This window comes from Pipistrellus hanaki (genome assembly GCF_964339955.1).
Source record: "Pipistrellus hanaki genome assembly, chromosome: 10".
NCBI lineage: Eukaryota > Metazoa > Chordata > Mammalia > Chiroptera > Vespertilionidae > Pipistrellus > Pipistrellus hanaki.
The window spans coordinates 51,838,428-51,864,724 of NC_140512.1; the positions used below are offsets into that span (position 1 = coordinate 51,838,428).

The 26,297-nt window shown below is 40.7% G+C and overlaps 1 protein-coding gene across 1 annotated transcript in view; it reads right to left on the reverse strand.

Moving 5' to 3' along the window:
• EXOC4 (exocyst complex component 4) overlaps window positions 1–26,297 on the reverse strand; it is a 675,663-nt gene that overhangs the window by 102,265 nt on the left and 547,101 nt on the right. Inside the window, exon 14 of the mRNA XM_084896566.1 lies at window positions 3,894–4,072. Coding sequence (XP_084752692.1) covers window positions 3,894–4,072 — 179 coding nt within the window. The remainder of the gene's footprint in view (window positions 1–3,893; window positions 4,073–26,297) is intronic.

Here is a 26,297-nt window from a genome sequence, read left to right on the forward strand (position 1 = left end):
CAGAAGAGATAACCTCCTAGATGGCAAGATTGCTTATAAAGCAGGATGTATAATCAAGGCAGTGTTAGCATCTCTAATCCTGGAGACTCCTTCCAGAATCCAAGACAGAGAGGAGGCCCCCTGAGGAAGCAGTGCAGACGAAATGAGCCCTGGAGCCCCTTCCTGCAGTCTATTTTTAACAGCAACACATCCTTAAAACAAAGGGTGAAATACAAAAGAAAGTCATTAGTGTTCAAATTGAATACATCTAACAATCTTTATGTAGGTCACATTTTCCTGAGGCTTTACTTTAGGATTCTTATAAACACTAGGTACTACAATGGACAGATACCATGATGTGCCTTTACTACAAGGTTGAAGTTGTGACCTAAGTGGGAAAACACACACATATAAACCTAGATCCTTAATGCCCAACTCATTATGATCCTGCTTGGCCTCCTTTTATCGAAAGCATGTTTGTTACAGCAGATCCTGAACAGAAAGGAATTCTAGAAGAGGGCGTGGGAAACAGAGACTAAGTAGTGGGTGGGCATAGGAGTCAGAAAACAAGGCATGTGCAACAAGAACCAGAGGGATCCAGGTGAGAAGGTCAGGGATCCAGGTGAGAAGGTCAGGCTGGGTCAATCCAGGTCCTCCCTGGGACTCTGGGCAAAAATGCACCTTTTATTTGGGATTAAGGAATCTTGGGGCTGCTGATGTTCACAGATGTTGCCATTTGAAGAGCACCCACCTGAGATGGAAAGCAATAAAGAGAAGATAGGAAGTGCTGGAGAAGGGGAGAGAGAGAGAAAGCAGGTGAGTAAACATGTCCGTGACACAATACTATCTTGTGAACTTCCGGATCCAGCCATACCTGAAGCCTTCTGCTGTACCAGTTGTATGAACCCATGCATTTTCTTGCCTTCAACTGGTCTGTGACTTTCAATGGAAAGAACTGAAGAACAGGCTTAATGAAGATTGAGGAGGCCGGGGGGGGGGGGGGGGGGGGGACCCAAGTGAAATGGAACAGAGGCGGGACAAAAGTGAGAGCCGTCCTTTGGTGCAGTCGGAATCTACATGAGGTGAGAGGACTGTTTTAGGTGTAAAGAAGATAGAGGGACCTTTGGCCAATGACTAAAAGAGATGAAAACATTATATTGGGAAAAGTGGTCACCTTGATCTCCTGGACAAATAGACAGCCACGCTCTGCCCTTAAATACAACACTTCAGGATGACACACGTTTCAGGCGGATGAGAATCCTGTTACACTATGTGAAGAGACATTCTACTACAAAAAGAATTTTCTGTCCACTTCTCCCACTCCATTACATGCATAGTTTCTTAATGATAAAAAAGCCCAACATTTACCATAGTAAATAGTTAACAGGATGCGGAAGGAAAATTGAACCTGTAAACTTCTTGCCTTGATTTCTTCCCATGCTGAGCACCTATGGGTGCTATACAAAAGCTAGCATTTTATTCCTGCTACTTAGTTTCCAGACGTGGAACAACTCTTGTGGAGATAACCAGGTTTGCTTTTAAAAATAATAATAAAGAGCTGTTCCTTATTTCCTTTCTGGAGTCATACTGACATGGAGCAATCAGAGTAACCCATTATCTGAGAATTCCCTGCTTTGTTCAATTTGCAGACATCAATGGGCACCTCTCCTGGGAATTCAAAGAAGAGACTCGTGTGGGCGAGCTAAGCTTGCTGGTGGCAGAAAAACAACAAAAACAACAACAACAAAAAAACATTTGCTCACTGCTTTGTTTTAACAAAGACAACATAAGTAGTGATTATATTCATTGAGGTTTTGTACCAATCCTCAAAACGCTGACAGTTACTTAAGTCACTCACTGGGTGGAATGATCACCCTGAGAGAAACAGAGAGGGTACCATTTATATTATAAAATGGAGTGAGCACATGAGACAAAGCATCAGCAGGTGTGGTAGAAGAGATGTTTGTCAGAATAAGAGATGATTACATTTATGAATTAGAAGCAACTGTACTGAGTACTTGTGGTGACATGAATAACAGCACAACTGTGCCACTACAGAGGTGAGCATAATTCCCGGGGCTTCTCTCTCTTCCCAAAACAGTCGATGCAGGTTGGCCTAAGTACATCACTCAAAGACTTGCTATAGAGATTGGAACTATCCTGCCTTGTGGAGCCCCTTTAGAATGGACAGAACAGAAATCTAGCATGCCATGCCACTGGAAATAAGATACTGCACTATTAAATACTAGAGGCCTGGTGCACCAATTTGTATACGGATTGAGCTGGGCGGGGGGGAGGGGACACAGGTGGTTGGTGGGCTGGCCTTGCCCCCTGGTCAAACTTCCAGTAGAAGGGACAATTTGCATATTAGCCTTTTATTATATAGGATTAGACACTGAAAGGCCACCAATGATCACCAATACACCTACCCATGAAGTCCAGTATTTGCAAGAAGCAAAAGAAATCAGGAAAACAGGCATTTGGTCCCTTTTCAGAGCTGGGAAATAAGCTATAACTGATTTTTAAAATTTTATTTTGGCACTGGGAGATAAAATGGGTATTTAGGCTACTGCTTGTGACAGATTGCCTAATTCAAAAAAATTATAAAGTTGAGTGTCTTTCAAGGAGAACTCCTTATCTGAGTCTGCTCAGATCCAATACTGTCCCAAATTATCCTTAATAGATGGATATTTATTTTTTTACTTTTATAGATTCTGGGAACAAATATGTATAATTTTTATCAGCAGGTAAGAAGTAATATTTTAAATAATAAAATGTATAAATAAGAAGTCATATTTTAAGACGGTTTTTAAAAGAGTCTATAACCTCACTCAGAGCCCCTCTTCTGCTGGCCTTCAGGAGAGATGCTCAGTCAGCACAAGATCCCAGGCAATGCGTGTTCCAGGGCCCAGACTCTGCCCCTGGGGCCTGGATTTTGAATAATTTACCCCGTGAAATTCATCTGCACCTCTTCGTCTCTATGCTGGAAACGCTTGTTAATCAAGTAATAATAACTTTTCAAAAGACAACTATAATAATCCACTTCTCGGGAAGTTCACATTCCAAATGATGTTAGCGTTTTCTTTGCAATAACCTTCGAATGGTTAACTCTGATACTAAGTTCAGGGCAGATTTGGTTTCTTTCATGTTCTTGCTGTTACTTTCCTTTTTTCTACCCTGTTTGCATCTCTCTGTTTATGCATTCAGATCTGCCATCTCCTGTATTCCTTCTTCATGTTTTCTTTGCCTCTATTATAACTGCCTACCACATACTTCTGAACAAATGCCTTTAAGATGTATTTATTTTATAGTTATTAAACAATGTCTACGTGCACTAAAATTTTTAAATTATTTTTCTCTGAGTCATTGGATCTTAATAAAAAAAGTTTCACATTTTAATTTCATATTCCATTCCTTAATTTTCTTGAAATCTATAATTAAGTTATCTCTCAACCATCTCTTTTCCAGAATAATTGTTTTTCTCCTATTCTCTATTTTCTAACACCTTAATCATGTCTAATATTCTCTTTTTAGAAACTTTTTCATTAACTTGTATCAGTTAAAATAAAAAACATCAGCTGTGTGCTCAGCTCTGAGTTTTGAGATAAGTTCCTTTCCGTGGGAAGCTGCGAGGGGGATTGGCTTTTGTTCTTGAGACAATCTGGCTCAGTCTCCCACGATTTTGTGTCTGAGGTTTGATATCAACAATGTTAACAGGGACCATTTTTGGCTTCCCACGCCCCACACAGGAAAGTGAGATTACTTCCTTTCACAGAACTACCAGGTACCAGAGGCTCAGCTCAGCTGGATTCTGGCACAGGTCTTCTGACAACCTGGTCACGGCCCACAGGGTGACACATTCCCAATGAGAGTACCCAGCCCAATTCCTCAGCCGCCCTCCACCAGTCACTTACTCTGGGATGTGGAAAGATTGGAGAAGGCTGACTTTGTTCTGCCTGCTAACCATTCCAGGCTCTCGTGCATGTTGGCCAAGGCTTTGAGGTCACTCACGTCACGCAGGATGTCTTGTGGAGGGATTAATTTATCACCCAGGTTCCCAATAAGAACTTCCGACTCCTTGCCAAAGGCTGCCCTGCAAAGCAAACCAGAAACACTTCACATACAGCATGGAAAAGACTGGGGTGGGCAATACTCTTTAAGACATGCCTAGCAAGAGGCTGTTATAATCGCTGTTATTAGGCTATTTTTTCTAGGTTTACTTTCAGGAGGATACTATCATATACCGGCTTACAATTACTTTGATATGAGAGAGCTCTCGGAAGAAGAAGCAAGTGGCCTGATGCTTGTACCTTCAGCAGCAACTAGTGTCGGCCTGACCTACACAGGGATGGTCCTAGGGATGCTTGGATGCCTGCTCTTCAGGATCTCCCTTACCTCTTCTCCCGCTGCGCAAACTGATGAACAGCTAGCTGATGGTGCTACATATATACATTGCTTGATGGTCTTTGAAGTAAATAAAACCACTAAGTTAGCCTGGCAGCTAGAAAATATTCTGAAATATTCAAAAGCAAAGGGCCCAGCCTCTTTGAGGAGCAGATTATAGTTGAGAAGGATGGTAGGCCTCATTCATTCATACATTCATTCACTCATTCACTTACTCTAAAAAGGCTCTGGGCACATAAACAGGGAAGCATTTAGGCATTCATCATTTGGAAAGAAAACCCAGTAAAAATCAATGCCAGGATCCCTTTATTGACTGGAAAAAAACACAGTCAGGTGAATTTCACACAGAGCCCAGTGTCTCCATAATGTTTTTGGTTGAAAGATCATGCTACATGGGTCGCAGAAGGATGAGCTGGAAGGGCCCCAGAGACCACATGGACAGCCACCGCACAGAGGAAGAAAGGAAGGCTCCGAAGGTTAACCACTTTGCCTACAGGACACACAGTGGCAGAGCTGGGACCCATGCTATCCAATTCCCACAGCTCTCTTTCTTTCAAAAAGAGAGGACAGAAATGATAAAAGACAATCAAGGCTGTTAGGGAATAAAAGCCCGTCTTTTCAGGGAGGTACCTACAGGTGGGCACCCAGGCTCCTGGTGGAAGCTGGGACAGGCATCTGGAGTTTCCCACGGGACCCTCTCCATAGCTTTAAAAACTCAAGACACCTTACGTGAGCAGAAGCTCCACTATATTTAGGTAGAACAAACTATCAATACATTAAGTTTCAGCTGAACAGTGGTTAATAAGAGCTGACACATGTATTCAGAGCGATGCTTAACTGACACACAGGCATTCGGTGCCCAGCACCATAGCAGACAACCATGTTGGAAGAAAGAGCTGCTATGGATCAAATGCCCATGAAAAATATGTGTGCTAAAGTGGTGACTCATGACTGGGCTTATTTCAACAGGAGGAAAAGTCAGAATTGACTGAATTGGGTGAGTCACGGCGACTGGGGCAATGCAGTGCTGTGACAGCACAGAAACACGAGTGGACGTGGGGTCTTGTGCCAGATCCCGGAGTGGGACCCGAAAGTCTGCATTTCAAAAGAGTTTCAGGCTGCTGTATTGGCGGCATGCTTCCTGAGTAGTAAGGCTTGGAGCACAGACTTCTAAGTTAGGCAGACGGGGCCTGAATCCGCATGTGCCTCTTCCTTGCTATATTATTGGCCAGAGTGAGGGCACTGACCTCCTAAGAAGCATTTTAAGAAGTAGATGAGGTGACATTTAAAATCTTTATTGGGAAAATTTCAATAATTATAGAACTAGAGAGCATAGTGTAGTAAACTCCCATGCAACCAATGTTCAGCTTCAACTATTAGCAACTTCCAGTGAGTCTCTTTCATCTATCCTTATCCAGAATTAAAAAAAAAATTATTTATTGATTGATTTTTAGAGAGAGAGAGGAAGAGGGAAGGGGAGGAGGAAGGGAAGAGGGAAAGAAGGCAAAGGAGAGAGATTTGTTGTTCCACTTATTTATACATTCATTGGTTGCTTCTTGTATGTGCCCTGAGTGGAGATTGAACCTGTAACCTTAAGCATTTTGGGACGACACTAACCACCTGAGCCACCCCAGCTAGGAGAGTTCTTATCCACAATTTTGAAGCAAATCATTCCACTGATATTCTTTGGTGCCTATCACAATGCATGGAAAGCTAACAAATTGTAGCTATTATTATCCTTAGGTCTGTTGAAGTGTTTGATTTACTTAGTGTCAACCTGGGGTCTGCTGTGATGAATAAATTAAAATAGATAAGAGAGATCAGAAGTAAATAAGTTGGATCTTAAGGGCTAGTGTTACAAATGGAACCTTGCGACATCAGAGCAAATGCCACTGTGCTTCAGAGTCCAGACTTTCCTCAAAATATTCAGGCAGTAAATCATTATGGCAGAACCCACTGGTTGGATATGCAGTTTCCATTATCCCATGCCTTCTTAGTAAAAGGGCCCTGGCATTGTTGGGGTCGACATGTACCCAATATAAAAACAAAATAAAAAAACACACAAGACGCAACCCCATCCAATTTCCCAGCCCCTCCTGCTGATGTGGTGGTCAATGAAATAACAACTGAAGTCAGACAGATTTCCAAGAAACATCTCCAGTTGGCAAGGACCTCTTTTGTGCCCTCCTCCGCCCCTTACTGGACGCAGCCCTGGCATCAGGTGACCTTGAAAATGAAAATAATGCTGAGAACAATGGCACCAAAGACAGGAGGGTTTGGGGGAACCGATGACATCATGGAGCTGCATTGCAGCCCTGGATAATACACTTTCTAGGCTTCATTTTATAGGAGAGAAAGTGAAACCGAATTTCTTGAAGCCATTGCTATTCCAAGTTTCTGCTGCTAGCTGCTAAATGTAATTTCCGCTGACACCATTATCTAATTAGCATAAGTGATATCATTCTTGGAAAACTTTCTCTAAATTAGATATCTCTGCAATCGAGTTACTGTGAAAGCAAGACAATGTGTCTTCCATGATCTGAGCCCAGCAGACAGTACAATATCTGCCCCTTGGCTGTCACTCAGTCGAGTTGTAAATATGTAGTTTGCTTAATCTGTCCTGATATAGCCACTCTCCCAGCCCCTTAATCATCTTTGATAGATATAACAAAAAGTGCCTCTGAGCTAGGTGGTTAAAAGCAACAGGGGAGGCAAACAGCTTTGAAAACCAGGCTTGGAGCCATTTCCATCCGTGGAGGTGTAACCCTGGGTGCAATGTGACAATCAAGACTGATGTATTTATGTGGAAGCTAATCTGTTGTGTGGGATCAGAGGCCTGCGCATGTCTGCGGTCTGCTTCCGAGGCCAGCTGCCTAGTCCACTCCCCTCGGGCTCGCTGAGATGGGCTTAACCTGCTCCGAAGGGAGCCCGTGGACCGAGAGAAACACGCTGCCTCGAGTTGAATACATCACAGACATCTCATTTGACGGGAATCCATAATCACCCCCTAACAACCTGGAGAGGGCCCGGCAACCATGACATCCAGAATAAATGATTGACAGCTAGAACCATTTCACACACAAAGTCATTCCTTCGAGGATTTGTGTGTCAAAGAGCTTGGTGGACGGTCTTTGTGTGTTATAAAAACCTTCAGGGGATGGCTTTAGCTGCAAGACCATGGACTTTTTTCTAAACCCTCGACTTCATTGAGTAAATTATGATATAGTCACACTATGGAAAAGTGTGCAGTCATCAGAAATTATATAGCAGAAAATACTTGATACCATAGAAAAATGTTGCATATAGTTTATTTTAAACCATGATATGCAGTTGAGTAAAACAAGCTGTTATAAAACTGAATGCACCACATACTATTCAAAAAAGAGTAACTATATATTTATATGAACTGAAAAAAGATCAATATGTTAACTCTGTGACCAGATTATTTTCCTTTGTGCTTCTCCGGATTTTCTACATTTTCTCCGAAGGACATGTTTACTTTGTAATTAAAAACAAAAATTACAAACCTTACCACGAATGAGAAAACCTTTCAGATGGACACATGAAGAATTTCAGCAGGAGAAATGAGAGGGGTGGGGATTACAGTCACTTAAATGGAACTGAGAGGGATGGGTGTGGGCTGGGGGCTAGCTCGGGATGAGGTCAGTGTCCACAGAGGGTCACATTGTCAGTCTGACCACACCCAGCATCTGGGCCAATACAGTTTCTTTCTAGATCTTAATTGCATTTATTCTTTATCACTTGCTTACTATGAAAGGGCAGTACTTAATGGAGATGTTACATGTTTTTGAGTGACATGGGTAATAGAAGGATCATTTTCGTCATAAGTGAAGTGACAGGTGCTCCGTAATTGCCCAATGATTACCTGACACGGCCAAGAAGAGAAATGTGATTGCTGTGGGTACCCCGAGTCCCAAGTGAGGAGTCACTGTCACCATCGTAGGCCAACATGCTCACATAGGAGCCCAAGAAATGAAGAAGGGTGTTAAACCTGTTAGGCTTAATTTCCCCACACAATTATTATCTTTAAAGAGCTTGATCTGACAAGACTTCATTTAAGAGAGTTTTGCGAGATCGTAAAATCTGTGTAACTTAATTTTACCACACAATCATAATCTTTAAAGAGGTCTATCTGACAAGAATTCATTTCAGAGAATCATGCCAAAGATGCTGAAAATTGTCTCCATTTAGTCTTTAAATAATTCTGTTATCAGCTGAAATCTTAGGAAGGAAAAAAAAAGAAAATCTGCATTTCAGCAGGCTAAATGCACTTATGAGAGAAACATTGCAAATAGTTTCTGAGCGACTGATTTGCAGATCTGTGCTATATTTGGTCACATAATATACACACTCAAAACTCAATGCTCTCTCTCCCTGCCACATTCACCAATCATCCAAGACTGCTTCCTACTGCTGAACCCACCGAGAGAGCAGGAAACACTGACAGGTCAGCCCCCCTATGACCCAGACAGAGGAGGGGAAGGCGAGGACTAAAGCCAGCCATGCTAATGGCTGCGAGGTGGCATTTCCTCCATGTTTTCATGAGGAGGAGGTGAGTCACTTGAACTGAACTGGGAGCAATGGGTGCTTGGTCTGGTGGCATTTCCCCTACGATTTCATATGAGGAGCATTTTATATGAACTTTCCCATGTAGTTCAAAGGTCACTAGATAGGAGGCGTGGCACCTGACTTGAGATGGAGGACAGGGGGCATCCAGGCTTGAGAAGAATGGAGTGACTGAGAGTCTGACTCCCTGTTGGGGAGAGGAGGAGAATGCCTCCCTATGAGGAGTAGCTGTCACCTTGAATTAAACATAAAGTATGACATTAAAAAATATGGTATAAGGGTGAGAATGGAGACAGAATATCAGAAGGGTGGACCCTAAAAGTCCTAGGGCTATTGGCTCCAAATCCATTCCTCTCCTCTCCCCTGTTCTGATCTGTAGGGGACAGGGGGAGCTGACACCTGCAGGCTGTTTCCTAGGCTCCCAGCTGGGTACTGACCATGAGTGGCCCTGAAGGGACACTGAATGACAGGGAAAGGAGAAGACAGGGCATTTACCCCCTCCCTTTGCCCCGGATGACATTTCCGGCAATGAAGCATCTTGTTTTTGGTCCATCCAGCTTCTAACACCCCCATCTCCTCTGTGTGCCTCTCCAAGAAATGCTTCTTCTCTTTGGCCTTCCAGCTGAAGCAACAGTGACTTCCTGCTGTTGCTCATCTATGGGTTATCTTAATGTCTTGAGTGACAGTCAGGTCACCATGAACCCGTGTACTAATCCCCTACATTCAACATGAATGGTTTCAGTTTTTCATGTTAGACCCTGATTTATGCAAGACCTAATAATGATGTCTGACCATATTCCATTATACTGGGAAGCGAGTAGATTTTTGGCATGGGGATTAATTAGTTCTGTTGTGCAGGTAGTGAAACTGAGATGTGTCAAAGATCACTAAGCCATTACCTATCAGAGTCCAAACTGATGAAGGTTATAAAAAGGTCAGGTCACCTTACACAGATTCGTCATAATACCCACTCCTTCTTATGAGATGCGACAATGACACTTACACTTATCATGTCTGCTTTTTACAACTGCTCAATCTTCAACAATCTCAAAACCTGTGTCAAAATAACGGGGGTAGTACCATTCTGATGGGTTCTTTAATCAGGTTTACACAAACTGCTTTTCTAAAATGATCCTGGCTAAACCCTTAAAAATAGGAAGTAATCCAGTAATTCAGTTACCTTGATTAATACATTATTTTTGTCCTGGAACACCTGCTGAACTTGTGTACCCTTCAATTGTCTTCATGAATGTGCATGTCATCTCACACTATCATGTGAGTAGCTATTTTTCATATTTAATAAGTAATTGCTTATCTTTAGAAAGCTGTCTCCTCCATTACCACAATTGAGGATTTTTCCGTTGCTTTCTTCACCTACTGTTTTGCTACCATTTAGAAACTTGCAACGCTCATAACTGGCCAGGTGAGGTGAGCAGTCTTACAATTCTGTGCAGGGGCAGAACTGGGAACAAGTTGGGGGGTGTGGGTCTCAGGTGTTCTTTATAATCAAGGTGAATATATGAAATATCAGTAACTTCTCTTCTCTTAGTGTCTGCTTGGGACTTAAAACATATTCATTATTTCCCCTTGGTTGCAGGGAAATTGAGGTTTCTGGGTTCCTACCCATTCAGAGATGACATATTAATTATGACCACAATCCTTTCCCCTTTGTGCTTTTAAATCAGCTTGCTCAGCCCTAGCTGGTTTGGCTCAGTGGACAGTGTCGGCCTACGGACTGAAGGGTCTCAGGTTTGATTCCAGCCAAGGGCACATACCTGGGTTGTGGGCTTGATTCCTGGGGAGGGAGGGAGGGGGGGACGGCGCAGGAGGCAGCCCATCAATGATTCTCTCTCATTGATGTTTCTGTTGCTCTCTCCCTTCCTCTCTGAATCAATAAAAAAAAAAAAATCAGCTTGCTCACTGGACAGGCACGTGGATTTATGGTATTCTGGCACTGACAGGTATCCTATAGATTTATGGTATTCTGGGACTGAGAGGGAGATATGGATTTATGGTATTTTGGCACTGACAGGGATCTTGGTAGTTAGTCTAAATCAGTAGTTCTCATCATGGTTATAAATTAAAAGCTTAACCAGGAAATCAAACAAAATACTTGATGCCAAACTCCACCTGCAAAAATTCTGATTTTATTGGTCAGGGGTGGGGCCAGGCATGGGCATTTAAAAATAACAGCTTTGAGATAAAATTCATCCATTTATATAAAATGTGCACTCTAATGGTTTTTAGTATAGTCGCAGTTAAGCAATTAATTCAGAACATTTTCATCTCCTAGAAATCCTGTACCCATTAGACTTTGCACTCACCTCACTTTCCACCCCCAACCCTTGGAAACCACTAATATTTCTGTCTCTTTAGTCTTCCCTATTTTAGACATTCATATTTAACTCCTATTCGTATAAATGGAATCATACAATATGCTATTTTTTTGTGAATGGCTTCTTTTACTTAATATGGCTTTAGGGTTTATCCATATTTAAGCAATACTTCATTTCCTTTATTACCAAATAATATTCCATTGTATGGATATATCACATTTTATTTATGTATTCACCAGATGATGGACATTTGGGTTATTCCCAATATTTGACTATTATATATAATACTACTAAGAACATTCATACATGAATTTTTGTTTGGATGTATGTTTTCATTTCTCTTGAGTACATATACATAGAGTAAAATTGCTGGGTGATATTTTTAATCCTTTGAGAAAATGCCAGATTGTTTTCCAATATGGCTGAACCATTTTACACATTCCCTTGCATCAAAGGTTCCAATTTATCCACATTCTTGCCAACACTATGATTCCTGTCTCTCTTTATTATTATTATTATAGTCATCCTAATGGATGTGAAATAATATCTCACTGTGTTTTTAAATTTGCATTTTCTTGCTGGCTAATGATATTGAGCATCTTTTCATGCACTTATTAGCCATTTGTATGTCTTCTGTAGAGAAATGTCAAGTCCGATCCTTCATTAATTTTTTAACTGGGCCATTTGTCTTTTTATTATTGAGTCATTAATTCCTTAGCAGATATTTACTAGGAACGCACCATTACCCAGGCCCTGCCCTAGCTCCTGTAGTAAGTTCAAAACCCACTAAAATTATTTCGTAATTTGCTCACATGCCACAACGCAGAGTTAGAAAAACACCATGTTACAGCCTGTCTGGCTTTCTGAATGTGTTCCTTGATTGGGCCTCCCACAGACGGCGAACATTTCGCAGGCTTTCATAGAGGAATTGGAGCCCAGAGGAAGATGTGCTCATTTGCTCGCTGTGGCAAAGGTGGGAGCAGAGCTACATCTCTCACGAGCTGCAGTGGCTTTAGTGTTTCCCTCTGCCTAGGGGTTCAAATAGTCTCCCACCCCCAACCCCAGACATAAAAACTGCTTTGAGTCATGGAAGTGGACTTTCCTAAGCACTCAACTCTCACGATGTGCTAGAGTGGGGAGGGCATACTCAGATCTGTCAAGTCTCAGCGTAGAGCCCCTTAATGACAGCAGGCACTTTCCTACTTTTTAAGACCAGAGAGCTTGATTGACAGACAACTGTCTAGCAATAAAGTAAATCAAAGCCTCTTATGAGAAACAATACTTCTTCTAGTTTCTTGATATGTTCATAATCCACAAATGAGTTAAGAGTTTATGGGACACAAAGAGGGAGGACACAACACTCTTAGAACAACATGAAGAACTCTGAAAGGGAAGAGGAGGAGGAGTGGATGAGTAAGCACAGGACTGGCTGGTGAGAGGGAGACGGATGGGTATCCCCTCCACAAGGAGAGCATGTTGCTTCCACTGGGTCACAAGTCATCCCTGAGCAGTTTGTCAACCTGACCGGTGGGTGGGTGTCACGACGACAATGAGTCTTCTCATTTTAAATTAATTTTTACATGGAGGGCCAATGGGGATAGCTGTGCTTTAAGTCTGTTCTTATGTCACAGGGTGTGTCACATACACTCGGCTCAGAAAACCTGCCTGGAGAGCTTTTAAGAGAAAGGAACCATGGGAGATATAAGAGAACTCTTTCCTAAAAGGAAAACAATGACAATTTCTATTCTTCCATTATTTCAGGCATGTTCCCAGTCATGCTCCAGCAGGTGGGTGCTAGTAATGGCAGCAGCACACTATTAAACACAGAGAGCAGAGAAATGGAATTGCTGAATGCAATCACATCTTAGAAATGCTGGAATCCCTTGCTGTTTGAGATTTCCTGGAGTAGTTGCTTACCTCCAACTCTTCCTTCCTAATCTTTAATCTTAACATGTCATAGAAAAGAAAACATATCAGTAGGCAAATGAACATATTTGTAATCAAACTGATCACTTCAAACATTTAAATCATTTTGATGTGACAATACAAAGACTGACTAGCCACCAAGCATCCATATTAATATTAGAGAGATAAGACCTTATTATAATGAGATCTAATATTATTACTAGAGGATTGCATTATCCAATGCTAATACTTTTGGTTCATTTACCATCATTTTCCCTTTTCACCATCAAGCTTTCCTTCCAATTACGTCTAAAGTATTGACTAATTGAGAACCATCAAAGAGATGAGAAGAGAAAGAGTAAGGGGGAGGGGAAGGTAGAGGAAAAGCTCTTTTTTTTACAGAAGAATGTCAGCTAAGTTTTCAAAGTTCATCAATGGATGCTAAAATTATTGGTGGAGAAGTTGTTAGGGAAGTGGACAATCACATAGTCTCAAGTTAGCACCCAAGAGTAATTATAAAGGGACATAAACACACCTGTCTATAGGGGTTTATTTATAAAGGGACATAAACACACCTGTCTGACAGTCACCACCTTAACGGGATGGTCAAACCCGGCACTGCCAGTAGCAGCCCAGGCAGACTCGATGGAAGCAGTACAGTGGGAGGCACAGAATGTCATCCATATAGTATTCCCAACAGAGATGTGCAACCTGGACATAATCATGAAGAAACTCTGAGATAAACTTACATCTCTACGTGGTAACTGGCCTGGATTCCTCATCAAAGGATTCCACATCGTGAAAAATAGAGGGAGTTGATGGGACTTTGTGGCTTAGTAGACCCAATGAGAATTAATGCAACTCAGAACTGTGCAAGTCACGTGTCAAGAAATTCTTTACATTTTTTCCTATAATTATAGTTACCATTTTACTTCCTCCTCAGCGTAACTTTTGTTCTTTCATCTGTGCTACTAACTATACATCCTATACATTAAACAGTCAGCCTTTTTATTTCTGACTGATTTCTAGGTGCAAATGTAAAATTATAGCTCAGATTTTAGGTAAACAGTTGAGTATTTGCACTTTGCTATGGGCTGAAATGTATTCTCTCCCAAATTCTTATTTTGAGGCTCTATACCCAAAAGTGATGGTATTTAGAGATGGGATCTTTGGGAGGTAAATTCAGGAAGGGGGTTCCCTTACGATGGGGCATATACTCTTATAAGAAGAGGCATGAGAGAGAGCTCTTTTTCTCTCTGACCTATCAGAACACAGCAAGAAAAACAGGCCTCTGCATGCAAGGAACTGAACAGGCCTGCACCTTGATCTTGGACTTCCCAATCTTTAGGACTGAGAGAAATAAATTCCCGTTATTCGGGCCACCCAGTACACAGCACTTGTTATGACAGCCAGAGCAGACTCTACATCCTGATATTCCTTCTACCCATTCCTTTACTTAAGCCCATTACTTGCATATTGAGTAATACCTGCATTCAACAAGTATTTATTGAACATGTTTCTTGGGATATAGTCCTGGAAGTGGGATCACTATTAAACATTCCCCAAAGTGGAAAGAATGCACTAGGTATACTGTCCAAACAAAAGGCTCCAACTTAGTTTTTCTGCCAGGAGCCACTATAAATTATGTATTTATTCAAATAGCAACAGTTTTCCAAGAAGAACATGTCTTAAGCTTCAATACAGATTTTCAATATGTAGGAATAAAATAACCAGTAATTGGTTATCATGAATTGAATATATACTTTGGTTTTTAACTACCCAGAAGGATTACAGGTTTAAAAGTCAAAATTTATATGGCATTGAACTTTGTTGTCTGAAGAGTCTAGTTTATTGGCCATTCTGGGTATTTCTCAAATTGCCATACAATCTCCTTATGAAGAACCTAAGTCCAGTCAGAGCATGGACACCAAACAACTGATCTCAAGCAAAGGCAGCAAGCCCAAACTTTGCAACTAAGTGTCAGGTCTTCAAGGAAGCACTGGGGGAACAGAGAGGGGAGGGTGTGAAGGCTGGGAGGGGGTCACGGGGACCTGGGAGAAAGACAAGGGAACCTCTGGGGCTAAGTGAGATACCACAGAGAAGGGTAAAGGCTTTGCATGAAATTGGCAGAAAAGTGAAGATGGTTTAAGATTTTCTCTCCAGGGGTAAAACAGTTAGAACGATAGTATATTTGTAGAGAATTGTCAAACTGGCAGTGAACAGTCACTGGGTTAGAGAATTTGTGGACATTTTTTTTTAAGCAGATATGAATTTAAAACATCAGCAATAATCACTCGTGGTTAAATAACCTATAATGAGCAGTGAGCCCCTGCCCCAGCTCTCCTCACCCCTAGTCCTGTGTCCCCCAAAGAAGCACCTACATCTTAAACAATTATTTGTTTTTAATTCTGCCAGTTGTTATATGCACCTCATTACATAATCTGTGGAAACAGCTACTTGTTGATACATTAACTTTAGACATTTTATTCTGACAGGCTGCTCAATGGACAGATGAGGAATTCATTAGCTATGTCCCCCTTTTCCATCCCCAAATTGCCCCCTCCCCCTTCCTAATGTAGTTATATTACTGTTTTTAGTTTTTCACTGGTTTTTAATAATACATGTACACACTAGGAGCTCGTAGCAGGAAGATTCCTACAAGTGGCTGCTGTGCTGCCACCTGCCCTGCTCCGCCCTGCCCGTGCTTTCCCTCTGGCAGTCACCTTGCTTTCCACTTTTCCTCCCTCTTCCTTCTATGCTGTCTTCAGTCTTCACTCTTCCCTCCCACCGTATATGCAAATTAACCTCCATCTTTGTTGGATTAATTTGCATACTCACTCTGATTGGTTGTGGGTGTAGCAAAGGTACTCTCAATTAACATTTTTCTCTTTTATTAGTGTAGATATCTTTACCTCTACCAGGAGCACTCATCACACTATAAAATGCTGACTTGTCTTACACCCCCTAATACTGTGGGCTCCACCCCAGTAGGAAGCAGGGTTTTGGGGAGGAGAGTTGATATCTGAGCTGAATCCTGAAAGCTGAATTGGGCAGATACAGGAGGTGGGCGTGGGATGAGCAGAGAGCATTCTAGGATGAGGGATGGGCATAACAGCCAGTAGGCAAGGGAACGGTGGCCTGAGGACCTGAAAACGTTTAACAGGGAAAGAAAGTGAAAGGGCTAGTGTCCTCGGGCCTGGCAGGGAGTGGGAGCCTGCTGTGGGAGCAGCCAGCAGTGGAGGAGATGGACAGGGGAGCAGCCATCAGTAGAGACAGAAGACAGATGGGGAAGGAGGCCTTTCCCTGGTGACTGGACGCTCACTGCTCGCCTGGTCTTAGGCACACCTTGTCCTGCCCTGCCCTGCCCAGGCTGGATGACAGGTGTTTTTCCCTCCACAGTATCACTGTATGTCACTATCAGCCACACTTTCTGAAAGGTTGAGTGGGATTAAATTACAGGGATTAACTTTCCCCTTTATTAAGAATATTACTAAATGTACACCTACGTGAAAAATTAAATAATTGCACGATCTAAAATGAAACAAAAATAAAATGTCTTAAACATCCTATAGTGATGTTTAAATGATACTATTAGATAATTATAATCCTCAAATAACTGTATAGGAGAGGTTTTCATTATTTTTCCCCATTTACTGCCAATCATGCTAGAAAGTCATATCATTTTGATATAATAATAAAATGCCTAATTTAATCTTCTTGAACATTAATTGATATGTTTGTAGCTGAGTCTCCAGTTAATTACCTGTCTTTTCTGTTTAATCTTGAGATTTAAGTCTGCTTCTTACCCTCCCTTGCGTAGCAATGTCCTCCATCTATCTATGACCTTCATCTCATTTAATTGAAGGAAAAAGAGCATTTTAGCAAGGCATTCTCTACCCTTGTACTTATTTAATGCATTCATGCTTTCTGAGCCATCTTTCCTTTCAGAATTATATTTGAAAGTGATATTAAACATACAGAGATAGTGAAATAAATGTCTCCATTCTAGTAAACATTTTGTCCAAGCAAACTAAAGTATTTTTTCCCCCCCTGCACCAGAGTTTTCACTTGTTTCTTCAAATATGTCTAAAGATTCTTCGATAGCTACAGTTATCTGGAAACTCTTCATGGCTGTTGCTTTTAAGAACCTTTTAAATTTCTAAGTGAAATTTTTCTGAAAATTTATACTCTACTTCATTCAGACCATGCTTCCATCTAAATACATTCTTGGCTCACTAGATTTCTGCTTCATTTAATTGTCTAATCTGGGCTGGTAGTAGAAACTAAAGAGGTGTAAAGACCTACCAAAGCAGAACAAAACAAAAACAAAAAAACTCTGAGGATCAGAAGTCAGGCTACAAGGACATGTTACTAGTCATAAAACTTAGGGAGGCCACTGAAGACATTTCCTCCCCATTAAGGCAAGTGGCTCACCATTCTTTACATGTTCTTTTCATTTGAAGAGTGAGAGACCCTTCCTACTTATATTCAGTTTCCTTGGTTCAACATTTATTGAGGATCTCTGGTTCAACATTTATTGAGGATCTCTGATGAATGTCAGGGCTTCAAAGAGGAAGGTGAAAGTGCAAACCTGCTTTCTGCTTTCACTCTGACTTGTCCCTCAGTCTCTGCCCTACTCAGGACTGCAGCACACTATCTGAATCCCACATAATTTTATATCATTTTAATATTTTCTTTCCCTTTGTATTGTATTCTTTCTTTTTTCAATAATGATTCCTTTTGGTTTCTTTGACTAGACAAGCATAAAGCTCAGATGAAAGAAGATAATAAGTTTTAAAGCACCTCAATTTCTGGTTTCAATATATTACCAGCCTACCTTCCCCCAATGGCTGGATATTATGTTACCAACCTATTATTGAAAGGGAGAACTCAAAACAATGTAATAGATGAAATATTACAGTGAATACTAATGATAACACACTAAATCAAGAGTAAAGCACCTCCATGATAAAATGTTTGTGACATCAGTAGGAAGTGATGAGCATATCAGCCAAGATTATGATGATTATTGAAAATGAAGGAACAGCCTGGTTGGTGTTGCTAAGTGTTTGAGCATTGACCTATGTATGAACCAGGAGGTCACAGTTCGATTCCCAGTCAAGGCACATGCCTAGGTTGTTGTAGGCTCAGTCCACAGTAGGGGATGTACAGGAGGCAGCCAATCAATAATTCTCTCTCATCACTGATGTTTCTCTCTCTTTTCCCCCTGTCATCTCTGAAATCAATATATATATATATATATATATATATATATATATATATATATATATTGATTACACACACACACACACACACACACACACACACACACACACACATATATATATAAAGAAAATGAAGGAATAACTCAAATGTGCAAAAATACAAATTCCTGATCCATTTTTAGGCTGGTTGATCAAATTGTTGGAGGAGCAGATAAACGGATTTGAGCTGGGAGAGGCTGGGAGAGGCAGCTGGGCTGGAGGAAGTAAGTGTGAGACGTGACAAACTGAAAATAGACAATGGCGATGGTAAGTCCCTGTGTGAGCAGAAAAGATTCAAAGCCCTTAGGATGTGGTCTCCCCAGTGGCATAACACCTAGCTGAAGGAGCCTCATAACACAGAGACTTTTTTTCTTTTAAGAAATAAGGGAAGGGGAGACTTTCTGAGGGGCACTCCTGTCTAGGGCTATAAATATCCCAAACCCCACCCAAGAGAGGCCCTCGGTTCAGCCCCAGCCAGCTGAGCGGCCCACTCAGGTCCTCTCTGAGTGTAATGCTTTCCTTGCCTGTTTCTGCTGTTGTCTCTTTTTTGAATTTAATCCTATAAGCAAGACAAGAGCGGGGGCGCAGAGTACTGTCTCTGGCCAGAAACCCCCTTGTCACTGCTGACAACAGCGTGGTAGCTCTGGGAGCCAGACCACCTGGCTCAACTAGCGACATCACTTCGTGGCCTGTGAATTTGGGAAAATCATATAATTTCTCTGCACCTCAGTTCCCTCACCTCTTACATGGGAACAACAGCACCTGAATGCTCATAATGCAGCTGCCCAGTGCCAGGCGCAAGCTGACTCGGATCGCTGTGACAGTTGCAATAGATTGCACAATCTTTCCACTTGCCAGCGTTCGAGATTAATGTGTAGATTTTACATACAAGAGTGGGCAAAAATAGGTTTACAGTTGTTCATATGGGAAAACAATACAATAATTCATAAATAATAATAATACAAGAATAAATTCTGTGTTTTGCATACTCATAGCTGTATTTTTTTTCACTTTTATCTCCAGAAAGCTCTGGCCCTGGTTCTGACAATTACATCTGTCCACTTAAGGATTTTCAACGCTGGCACTAGAGAAATGAGTCTTGTTCTTTGATATTCTGGCGCCCTGAGTGAAATGGGACTAAAAGATTTTTAGGACAGTCTATCTAATACACGTGCCCTCCCCCCAACTCTGAGACAACCCTTAATCTTCCCCTTTACTTCCCTCAGTACCTTACCCCTTCCTTTAATTACACCTCCAGAAAGTAGGGCTGCTTTTATCAGTGGATATTCATTGATCTCAAAAGGATAATGTATTCATATATATGACAGGTGCAAAGACAATGGCTAGAAAGCCTGCTTTCAGCTTGTTGGGAACAAAAGGCTATTTGCTATTTTTCCTTTTTCTATTAAAGCCATGGCTGGATCTATTTTTCCTCCTCTATTCAAAGTTAAGCCCGGAAATAATACATTTTATTTTTTAGTTAAAAAAAAATAAGATTAGGAAAAGGCCTTGTTTAGTACTGAAGGGAACATGACCTTTATTCAATGTGAAGGGCACCGGATTCTATGTTCATCCATCTGTTCAATAGCCCTCGGAGCTCTAAGAGCTAATTACAGGAGGAGAGTGTGACTTCTCAGCCTTGTGGCTTGCGCCATGCTCTGTGGTACTCTAATGTGAGAAATAGAGGCTCTCTGTCAATGCTACCAAGCTGGAATGTCAGTGAAGACTATTCTCTGCCACTTACCTTTCCTCTCAGCTTCTCCTCAGGATAGAGAATATGACAGATTCAGAGGAAAGAATCAATCACACACAAAACAAACAGACCTATATTATTATTTTTCTTCTGTTAAAGCAAATATAATTTGTTTTCAAACCATTTCTAATTGCAAAAATGTAGACAGATTTCTCAGACATAATGTCCAGCACAATAAGCCAGATACTATAATTCAATTTATATGCAATTTGAGGACAGTCAAAACTAAACTCTGGTGATAAATGCTAGAATAGTGGTCACCTGCAGGGCAGGCCTCTGGGGCCCTGGAAAAGCTCCATATTTTGATCTGGGAGGTGGTTACATGGTGTGATCACACATAATAATTCATTGAGTTATACCCTTCACTTCAAGTATAACTAATCAAAACTTTAAAAAAAAATTTGTTTTCCCTTTCAATATAGATGGAAAGTGATACAATTAAGTGGGCAAGACATAATACATTTGACTTATTAAAAATGTTAAAGTCAAAGGCACCATTTTAAGTGACTAAAAAGCACCATTAAGAGAGTAAAAATGGGCCTCGCTAGCATGGCTTAGTGGTTGAGCATAGAGCCAGGAAGTCACGGTTCGATTCCAGTCAGGGTACATGCCTGGGTTGTGGGCTTGATCCCTAGTAGGGAGTATACAGGATGCAACTGACCAATGATTCTCTCTCATCATTGATGTCTCTCTCTCTTTCTCTCTCTCTTCTCTCTCCCTCTCCTCTCTCTCTCTCCTCCTCTCTCCCTCCCTCTCACTTCCTCTCTGAAATCAATACAAATATATTAAAAAAGAGAGAAAGTAAAAATATAACTTATAAAGTGGGAAATATCTATGTGTCATAAAAAAGTTATATTCAAGAGGAGAATCCAAGATGGCTGCTCGGGTAGGCACCTAGCCGCAGCCGCACGCAACAATTTCAATAAAATACAACTAAAATATAAAATGGACATTACCCAGAACTACAGGAAAGTCAACTGACTGGAAATTCTACAACGAGAAGCAAGGAGAAAACCAGAAGGAAGCGCGGAGGAGCTGTAAAAGCCCAAGGTACGGAGACACGCGGCGCGCGCGGCGAGTACAGAGCCGGAGAGGAGGGAGGCCGAGTGCCTGGCTGGCGTTCCCTAGCGGGAAGGAGATAAACACTCCGACTGTGCTGGGCCCCCAACTGCTCTGAACCCCCATTCTAGGCCAGACCCTGGGGACCCAGGCTCATCCATAGGGAGCTGGGCTGTAAGGCAGTACTCGGGGAAGCAGCGAAAGGAGGTCCCAGAGGCGCGCACACAGCGCGCAGAGAAGGGCCGGCCGGCTGTGCCGTAGGACTGCCCTGGCGGGAAGGAGACAGGCTCCAGACTGCTCTGAACGCCACCTCCAACTCCACTTCCAACTGAACTGAACCCCAGTTTCGGGCCCATTGCGGGAGAGCTTACACTGTTTGGTAGCAGGCGAAAATCGAGGGCACCTTTCTCTCGGAGGTGCTTACAACAAGTACTGAAGGACCCTGAGTCTCAGGAGTCGCATAGGGCGGGGCTGACGGAAGCCAAGGCTGTAGGCTCCACCCTGAAACCCCGCCCCCATCAGGAAAGCTGCCTGCGAAAATGCCTAAACCAAATAGATCACAAACGAAAGAAATGGAGGACAAAAAGAGACTGGATATAGAGTTCAAAACCACACTTATAGGGTTTTTCAAGAGACTCCTAGAAAAGGCCGATAAAATAAATGAGACCTATGAGGATATGAAAAGGGATCAACAAGAAATGCTAAGGGATCAACAAGAAATAAAGAATACATTGTCTGAAATAAAAAATATTCTACAGAGTCCTAAAGACAGAATAGAAGATCGCAAGAATCAAGTCAAAGATTTGGAACATAAAGAGCCAGAAGACACTCCTCTGCAGAAGCTAGAAGGCAAGAGAATCCAGAAAATTGAAGATAATGTAAGAAACCTCTGGGACAACTTCAAACGATCCAACATCAGAATCATGGGGGTCCCAGAAGATGAGAGAGAGCAAGATATCGAAAACATACTGAAAGAAATAGTGACAGAAAACTTCCCCCACCTGGGGAAAGAATTGGACTTACAAGTCCAGGAAGCACACAGAACTCCAAATAAGAGGAATCCAAAGAGGACCACACCAAGACAAATCATAATTAAGATTCCAAGAGCAAAGGACAAAGAGAGAATATTAAAAGCAGCAAGAGCTAAGCAGGTGGTTACCTATAAAGGAGCACCTATACGATTGTCAGCTGATTTCTCAACAGAAACCATGCAGGCCAGACGGGAATGGCAAGAAATATTCAGGGTGATGAACAGCAAGAACCTACAGCCAAAAATACTCTACCCAGCAAAGCTAGCACTCAGAATTGAAGGTCAGATAAAGAGCTTCACTAATAAAAAAAAGCTAAAGGAGTTCATCACCACCAAACCAGAATTATATGAATTGCTGAAGGGGGTTCTTTCAGAAGAGAAAGTAAATAAAGATAAAAATTATGAACAACAAATACGTAACTATCAACAAGTGAATCTAAAAACCAAGGAAATTAAAAAAAAAATCTGATGAACAATATTAACTGTTGAATATAATAGAATCAGAGGTATGGAAGGGGAGTGAACTGATGATTCTTGGGGAAAAGGGGAGAGGGGAATGTGGGAAGAGACTGAACATAAACTGTGCACCTATGGATGAGGACAATGGGGAGTGGGGAAAGGGCAGAGGGTGGGGTGGGAAGGGGGGGGGAAAGGAACACTTGTAATAATATGAACAATAAAAATTTATTAAAAAAAAAAAAAAAAAAAAAAAAAAAAAAGTTATATTCAAATATATAAAGAATTCCCACAAACCAGTGCAGAAAAGATAACCTAATTTAAAACAAGTAACAGATATGTTGCAAAAAAGGATATTCAAAATACATTAAAAGGTGCTCATGAGATAAATGCATATCAAACCAACATGAAACACCTCTACAAATCTACTATAAAGCTAAATTTTAACAGATGGAACATATCAAGTATAGATGAGATATGGAGCAACTGAAACTCTCATATACTGCTATGCTAACTCTTACAACCACTCTGGAAAGTGGTTTGGAATTATTACTAAAATTGAACATATGCATAGCCTATGCAGCAATTCTACTCCTATAAATAACCAATAGAAACACTTATATATAGAATTACCAAAAGACATAGACTATTCATGGCAGCACTATGCAAAAATAGTTCCAAACTAGAAATTACCTGAGTGCCGTAGAATAAATGAACATACACATATACATACATACACAAACAAATAATAAAACATTAAATATGTGATGTATTCACACAATGGAATACAATGTAGACTATAGAGTGATAAGAACTTATACAAAATAACATGGATTAATCTCACCAACATAATGTGGAACAAATGGAGCCAGTCATAGAAAGGATACACAACTGCATCATTCCTTTTAGACAGAATCCAAAAACAGATTGAAGTGATTTGTGTGTCTAGAAGTCAGATAAGGACTATTGGAGAGACAAGTAGTGACCAGAGGAAACATGAAAGGGATCTTTTTCGCTATCATTCTGTGTCTTGATCTAGGTAATGGTTATGCAGCTACAATAAAAAGGGTGAAATGTACCAAGCTATGCCTTTGTGCACATATGTTATACATATTCAAGAAAAAGTAAACTTTAGGTAATTTAAGCAGAGAAATGGAAAGTCTAAGAAAGAATAAAAAGGAAATGCTAACAATCAAACATACATAACAAAAATGAAGAATGCTTCTGGTGGGCTGACCAATAGACTGGACATGACCAAGAAAAGAATCAGTGAGCTTGAATAATTGTTAATAGAAACTTCCAAATACGAAATCCAAAGAGAAAAAAGAGTAAAAAGACAGTACGGACTATCCAAGAACTGTGAAAAAGTTACAAAAGGTGTAATGTATGTGTAATGGGAATAACTGAAGGAAAATAAAGGAAATAACATACAGAAGAAATATTGCAGCAATAATAACTGAGAATTTTCCCAGACCAGTGACATATACTAAACCACAGACCCAGGAAGCTCAGAGAACACCAAGCATGAACATTCCAAAATAGATACATCCAGGCATAAACGATTCAAATGGCACAAAATTAAAACAAAGAGAAAAACCCTGAAGAAATTTAGAGGAAACAAATCACCTTGCCGATAGAAGAACAAGAATAAAAATGACAGTGAATCTCTCTTCAAAAATTATGAAAGCAAGAAGAGTGAAGTGACATATTTCAAGTATTAAAAGGAAAGAATCACCATCCATTGAATGCTATACTCAGTGAAATCATTCTTTAAGAGTGAGGGAAAGATAAAGTCTGTCTCTGACAGACAAAAATTGAGAGAGCATTTATCACCAGTAGACCTGTCTTATAAGAGATGTAAAAAGAACTTCAGGAAAATGATATAGGTCAGAAACTTGGAACTACATTAAGAAAGGAAGAGCACGAGAGAAGAAAAACCTAAAAAAAATATACCTTTATTTCTCTAATTCTTACCTATTGATCAATAGGTAACTGTTTCTTCAAAATAATAACATTATATGCAGTGATTATAGCTTAGGGAGAAATGAAATGAATGAGAGCAGAGCCATAAGGAATAGGAAGCACTGGAATACTTGGTTATAAGAGCTTGCATTCCCCATGCAGTGGGATCGTGTTATTTGAAAGTGGCTTGGATTAGTTTAAATGTATATTGAACACTCTAGGATCACTACTAGAAATAATAATTAAAAAAAAGTATTGTATAATTTGTAAGCTAACAGGAAGAAAGAATCCTACAAAATGCTCAATTAAATCATAAGGGGGAAAAAGCACAATCCATAAAATAAAAAATCAATACATTTTGAATTCAATTAAAATTAAAGACTTCTGCACTATGTAAGACATTGTGAAGGGAATTAAATACAAGGCACAGACTGAGGAGAAATCTCTGCAAAACACATATGGATAAAGCACTGGTATCTAAAATACACAAAGAATTCTTAAAACTTGAAAATAGAAAAATACACAGCCCGATTAAAAATGGACAAAAGATATCTCAACATGTGTCATTATGAAAATTAAAACAATGAGCTACCACAACACAACCTATTAGAATATGCCAGATTCAAAACACTGACAATCCCAAACACTCTTACTGGTGAGGATGTGGAGCAACAGGAACTCTCATTCATTGCTGGTGGGAATGCAAAATGGCGCAGCCACTTTGAAGATAGTTTGGCAGCTTCTTGTGAAACTAAACACATCTTTATCATATGATCTAGCATTGCATTCCTTGGTATATACTCAAATGAGTTGAAAACTCACACCCTCACAAAAACCTGCACATAATGTTATTATCAGGTGAATGGATAAACTTATAGCATGTCCATACCATGAAATATTATTCAGAAATTTCAAAACAAAGAGTTCAAGGTACAAAAAGACATGAAGAAAAATTTAGTACATATTTCTAAGCAAAAGAAGCCAATCTAATAAGGCTACATACTATAAGATTACAAATATATGACACTCTGAAAAAGATGATGGAGATGGTAAAAATAAATAAATAAATAAATAAATCATTGATTGCCAAGGGTTCAGAGAGAGGAAAGCAGGGATGAATAGGAAGAACAACAGAGAATTTTTAGGACAGTAATATTACTACCGTATTTTCCGGCGTATAAGACGACCCCTAATTTTACAGTTAAAACAGGTTTATGCCTATATTCGCTGAATAAGACTACCCCCCACTTCCGAGGCAACACCAGTTCTTTTTTTAATAGACCGCCTCTCTGACTCTGGCCAATCTGAGCAGGCTTTTTACTAGAACACAGTGTAGCTTCGGGTACAGAACATATATAATTTGCATGCATAAAAAGCCTGCTTGGATTGGCTGAGTTAGAGAGGCGGTCCGAGCAGCCTTGCAGTGATTGGTGCGGGATCAAGTTGGAAAATTCATTTAGCAGCATATCCAGACGATTTTCGGGATTGAGTTGAAAAATTCGTTTACAGCATATTTTTCGGGATATACTCGGTGTATAAGACGACCCCCCCCCCGACCCCCC